The sequence below is a fragment of the Plasmopara halstedii genome, assembly GCF_900000015.1.
Source record: "Plasmopara halstedii genome assembly, contig: Scaffold_322, whole genome shotgun sequence".
In the NCBI taxonomy this organism is placed as follows: domain Eukaryota; phylum Oomycota; class Peronosporomycetes; order Peronosporales; family Peronosporaceae; genus Plasmopara; species Plasmopara halstedii.
In genome coordinates this window covers 359,441-364,581 of record NW_020187243.1, presented here as the reverse complement: position 1 = coordinate 364,581, position 5,141 = coordinate 359,441, and the positions used below count along the sequence as shown (strand labels likewise).

Sequence of the window (5,141 nt, the reverse complement as noted above, 5' to 3'; positions counted from 1 at the left end):
TCATATTGATGCAGCACTTATTTTAGTATATAAATTGTCACTAGAAATAGCATCATAGGCGAACGCCAAGGTTAATACGCGCTATTTCCAAGTATTTTGGGGTAATTCAAATGAATTTCCACGTAGTATGTAGGCTTATTTTTTCTGAAGTATATTTGAGGGTTCCAACGTCCCAAGAAATGGACTTGACTTGCAGATAAATATCAAAGTTGGCAAGTGATGTTTTTTCTGCAAGATTCAATGATCGGGTAATGATGACCAGTTGCACTAGTTTAAGTTTTTGACGCTGCCTCTGCATCCGCAAATACTGCAAAGCCATTTTTGTATGCACATTCTGTGATACAGAGTGTTGGTTTCTACTTGGGATTTTTACTGGTGACGAGACAGATGGGTCTCTGTATTTGAAGTGTGTGGCGTGAGCTAGTTCTACAAAAGTTTGCGGTGCACGCAACCTCAATCCGCACTTTAAATGTAAAAGGTATCTTGACACAGCACAAAAATATCTCCAGCGGCAGGGAATGATAGGCTTTTTAGCACTTCTGAGGAACCTACATGGATACAGTCGGCGGCAATACTAGCAACATTCGAAATCTGTTCCTTCTTGTTGCGTGTGCAACCTGTTTCTCGCAGTAAAATTTGTTTGGATCAAGCATTTATAAAATGATTTTTTATATAATTTTATACGAAACGATATGCAGGAATGTTCGTCATTGAAAAAGGAAACACTGTTAGCTTAAGGTTGTCACACAGACCTAGAGGCAGAACCAATGGAGAATACCCCCTCTCGATACGATGTAATAGGCTCATACAATCGATACGCAGAGTTCGTAATGATGTACTCACCGAGACTGATCGACAGATTTTACGACGCATTGAGACTTTAGCTGCAGAGTTTTTGGAGTCACTTTCGGTGCGGACAAAGCTGGCATATTTGTTGGTGTGATAATAGCTAACGATTCTCCTGTGATATAGAATGGAAACGTTTTGAAATTAAAAGCTGTGAGTATGTCGAAAGCGGTGGTTAGACTCGGCAATATCCTGACATTTTAAGAAGCTGAAACGCACCTCATCATCGATGGTCTACGATCGCGAGAATCAGCGGCAAATTCATATGAAGGAAACCCGCTTAATAACGCTGGTATATTTGTGTGCAGCTTGAGTAGAAGACTATTATCCATTAAAATCACACACTTGCGATAGAATCGACAGGGAGGCAGGAAGTACACTGGAATCTGGCTTATTTTGCAGACTGCACATTCACTGTTGGCTGAAAATAAAACTGCTACTCAGGTACTTGCCTCTAGCTCTCGATCATGAGGCGATAATGTGCTCATTTTACGAATTTACAATGAAGCGAGACGTGTATTACCTGCACCCATTCTTTAAAGGGCAGAGCGAGGCTGATGAAGCCATTCTAGGTAAATGTAGAGTTATAAAGTGCATGATGCATCATCTGTGACTTCAAAACGTTTGTGGCAGACGCAGGAAGTATTTTGGGCGTTTCAAGAGGGTCGATGAATATCATAGCTGCAACTAAAGGTTGTTTTACGGGAGACATAAGCATCCTGGTGCGTGCTTGCGTTAGCATCGGAGTTGCACTTATATTTAACGCTGAAGTTTGAAGCGAGATGGGGAGTGGAGATATTTTGGAAATGGAGAAGAGACTTCAATTACTCATGAGCTTCTGCAGCTTAAGCAATCCGAACTGTATGTCGAGTGCAATTATTATGTTAATCTGATGAATATCCTATGTTGTGCGACTGGTTGTTAGGAGAAGCAATGCAAAAATCATTCTTGTAATTGAAAAGGACGGTACGACAAGACAAAACTGGAATGCAATATCTGTCTTACTAATTTACTGCAGGGATTTTTAATCGTTTGAGGTATCGACATAAAGCGCAGATTTTCGATGCAAATTTTATTAATGTTTTGGGTCAGAGAGGACAAATTTTTTGACGTGGTCCCAAGCATATTGGTGACTGGGAAGGGTTTTCCCGATCTGGCAACGAGGTATACTACTGCAAGGCATATGTGTCGGCAAATTGCTCATGTTATACGTTGTATTTAGAGTGTTTGTGAGTTTGCTGAGCAAAGCACTTCGAATTCCTGTACTTGGTGTCTGCGACTGCAACCCATTTGGCCTTTCCATAATAGTGAGATCATAGCGAATAACAGAGTCGCACATTTTTTTAACAATGTTTTTAAAAGCTCACGTATAAACTAGGTTCAGCGCGCATGCCACTGGAGTCGCTTCAATATGGTGAAACTGGACTGTCACATTTTTTGCTCGGATTTCTTATGACAGTAGCTGCGCAGCGGTCGACATAAAGTGGATCGGCGTTCGACCATCTCAAATTTCAAACATTGCCTTGCCAGCATCATCCTTCAAAGTTCTTTCTCGAAAAGACGTTGCCGTAGCGAATTCATTGATGCGTGCAAGCTTCATACAGGTGCGGATACATTGAACATGTTTAAATCCCACGCTTAATATTCTTGCACTGCTTCTAGGCGGACATGCATTTCAGAAACGAGGTTCATATGTGGCTAGGCGACGCGCTACCCTGGAAAATTGAACTCGAGGCTCTTCATTGCTTAGGTTTCACATTTTTAACCTCATTCTTACAGAGGTGTATCGAGAAAGGCGACTTTATCTAAGTCCGTTAACGAAGCGGTTAAAGATACTTCGTCGCAAAATGTCTATTGCGCTAAAGAGGCACGCCGAAAGAAAATGCAAAAGTTGCGTAGTCCATGAACACCACCCGTAGCCAAAAATACATTATGACCGCTAGTAGGATGGAAATTGGAAGGGCTGGAAGCGCTTTCTGATGGATACCGAGGAGAAGTAGCGTACCTCCTAAGCCCTAAAAATCGTTTTGATACTGTCAGCTTGTAAAGTCTCCTCGTTGATTGTTGCGTACCATCAAGATTGAGACTAAGCATCCGATCATTGCTGAGAAGTCGTATTTTGCGGCTCGCGAAACTAAAACGCTGTAGAAGACAAAATCACCTAATCCTAGTTTGATTGTTTCGTCCGTGTCTGTAGGATGAAGTATGTCAGCAGAAAAGCAGAAAATTTCAGGATTGTCAACTCGTACCTTTGAGTTCTTCATTGTACTTTGCCTCTAAATCATGCCACAACTGAGATTCGCGACCCTGATACCGTTCTATAATTTTGTCGACACGAGACACAGCCGAGGGATTGTGACTCATATAAAATTTGATCAAGCGAACGCGGAGTTGAGTCTGAAGTGACGTTGGCAAAGATTGCGCAGACGTTTCTGAAGCTCGAGACAAATTAAGTGGCGAACAAATACGGAGTGGAATTTCTGATTCGCACTGGTAGTACACACTTTCGTGTACAGGCTGAGCAAACTGGTCTGAAGGATTCCGGATGATTTCCGCTTCGTAAAGTAAACCTCAAAAAAGACACATAGAAGCTGAAATAGATGGCAGCGAGCAGGAGATTATTATTTTCGAACATACCAGGAAGCGGGCGTCCTTCTTGCTGTACGAGACTGACTAGCCATTTCAGTGGCCCGCACGGCGTCAGCACCGCGCACAAATCGTAAAACGCAAGAACAACCAACAGCGCCCATGAACTCCATTCTGGAAATTGCCCCAGTTGCCACGCCATTATGACAGATGTGAGCACCAGATACGTCTGGGTAAGCCATGTGGGCAGGCCCTTCTGATAAAAAATAGACAGCACGCCGACAACCGAGAAATTGTACATCGCAAAAAACAGCGTTAAGACGTCAATCGGAATATTTAAGTCGGTGACAATAATAATCAGCATATTCCCCCCCAACATGCCAAGCAGCATTGCCGACGAAAACATCATGTATCCAATCAGCATCTGCACCAAATGATAAGAGTTCAATATAATTATGCTGATGAATTCGACAAGAAAGAGCAGCTTTGACTTACTCTGTTGAAGTTAAATTTGTAACAGCACACAATCACGAACGTAGCAACGATGAAAAAAGACACGATTGCCAAAGCATTTATTAGTGCATCTTCGAGTTTGGTCCCAGTAGATGCCTCTTTGTCTTTTTCTGGGCCATAAATCAAGTAAGCTCTACAACATTAACGCAGTGTCATAATGTACTTCACATCTCTCATCTATTTATCGGTCAGATCGTACTTTGCAAGCGCTTTCGCAGACACGGGATCCACCACGTTAACCGACACAAAACTAGTTGACATTGCGATTGCAAAAGAGATTGGTGTGTGTAATTGCATCGAGGCAAGGAACTAAATGCACATGGCACCTGGCAATCAACATAGTGACGGCAACTGGCCAGACCACAGCGGAAAATGATCCAATAGAGTGCAGCAGATCATCGTGCGAGTAGGACTCGCGATCGCTTATATGCTGTGGCGTAATTCTTGGTCGGGCAAGCAAGCGTTCGCGTACATCCCCGTCGTTCATTGTTTCGTCAGATACAGTCGTCTTAATTACGAAGTAATGTAACTTTGAAATAATCTACAACGAATGCCATAAAAATTTGCGATAATGAAAGTGGGCTCGCCATACATAATCTTGCTGTAAATTATAGAACGATAAGGCTTAATTGCGTAACCCCCCATTCAATTGTCAATGTTAAGAGCAAGAGACACACATACTATGCTTTAAAAGTAAGAGTTTCACCTGTAAATTGAATTGTTAACGGCGTTGGACCTGCTTATAGGCGCGACTTGATTCTTGGATTTTCCTATGATATGCCAATTACTTCGAATAAAGACGTTAAATTATGTGCAGACATGTGCAGACATTACTGAATGACTTTATTCGAAGGCGTGACTTGACTTTTCAATATACCTTTCATGAACGTGTGGCAGGAATTGCAGCGAGGCTACCGTAGCTTTGCGCTTAAAAGAAGCTTAATTTAGGTCACCGACCTTACGTTCTTCACAAGAACCAGTACGAGTATAGTGTAGCGGATCGCAATCCGCTACGTCCAAGAGTAGTGAGAACCTTAACCCAAGGCTAATAAACTCTTCTGTTAAAAATTGTAATTTGTATTTATTTGTTTTATCTGCGGCAAAGCCGCCAAATTTCAAATATATAGATTTTTATATATATAGTAAATTCTAAATAAATGCATAACTACTGGCTACCCAGCCACGTACCGTATTCG

The 5,141-nt window shown here is 41.9% G+C and overlaps 3 protein-coding genes across 3 annotated transcripts; 1 reads left to right on the top strand and 2 right to left on the bottom strand.

Annotated features, from left to right (window-relative positions):
- Positions 1-319, bottom strand: PHALS_08220 (uncharacterized protein; the record flags this gene model as incomplete). Its single annotated transcript, XM_024723530.1, has 2 exons — positions 1-81; positions 170-319. The coding sequence occupies 2 exons, from the start codon at positions 317-319 to the stop codon at positions 1-3; spliced, it is 231 nt and encodes a 76-aa protein (XP_024574497.1).
- Positions 320-767: 448 nt separating this feature from the next.
- Positions 768-2,655, top strand: PHALS_08219 (type ii dna topoisomerase vi subunit a 2; the record flags this gene model as incomplete). Its single annotated transcript, XM_024723529.1, has 15 exons — positions 768-794; positions 860-910; positions 973-999; positions 1,055-1,138; positions 1,201-1,290; positions 1,355-1,418; positions 1,480-1,568; positions 1,625-1,707; positions 1,772-1,812; positions 1,865-1,883; positions 1,939-2,010; positions 2,069-2,153; positions 2,209-2,260; positions 2,317-2,450; positions 2,509-2,655. The coding sequence occupies 15 exons, from the start codon at positions 768-770 to the stop codon at positions 2,653-2,655; spliced, it is 1,065 nt and encodes a 354-aa protein (XP_024574496.1).
- A 50-nt stretch (positions 2,656-2,705) lies between these two features.
- PHALS_08218 (presenilin-like protein) lies at positions 2,706-4,432 on the bottom strand (the record flags this gene model as incomplete). Its single annotated transcript, XM_024723528.1, has 7 exons — positions 2,706-2,861; positions 2,919-3,037; positions 3,096-3,401; positions 3,484-3,856; positions 3,928-4,078; positions 4,145-4,195; positions 4,272-4,432. 7 exons carry the CDS (start codon positions 4,430-4,432, stop codon positions 2,706-2,708), a joined length of 1,317 nt encoding a protein of 438 aa, XP_024574495.1.
- Between the last annotated feature and the right edge of the window lie 709 nt (positions 4,433-5,141).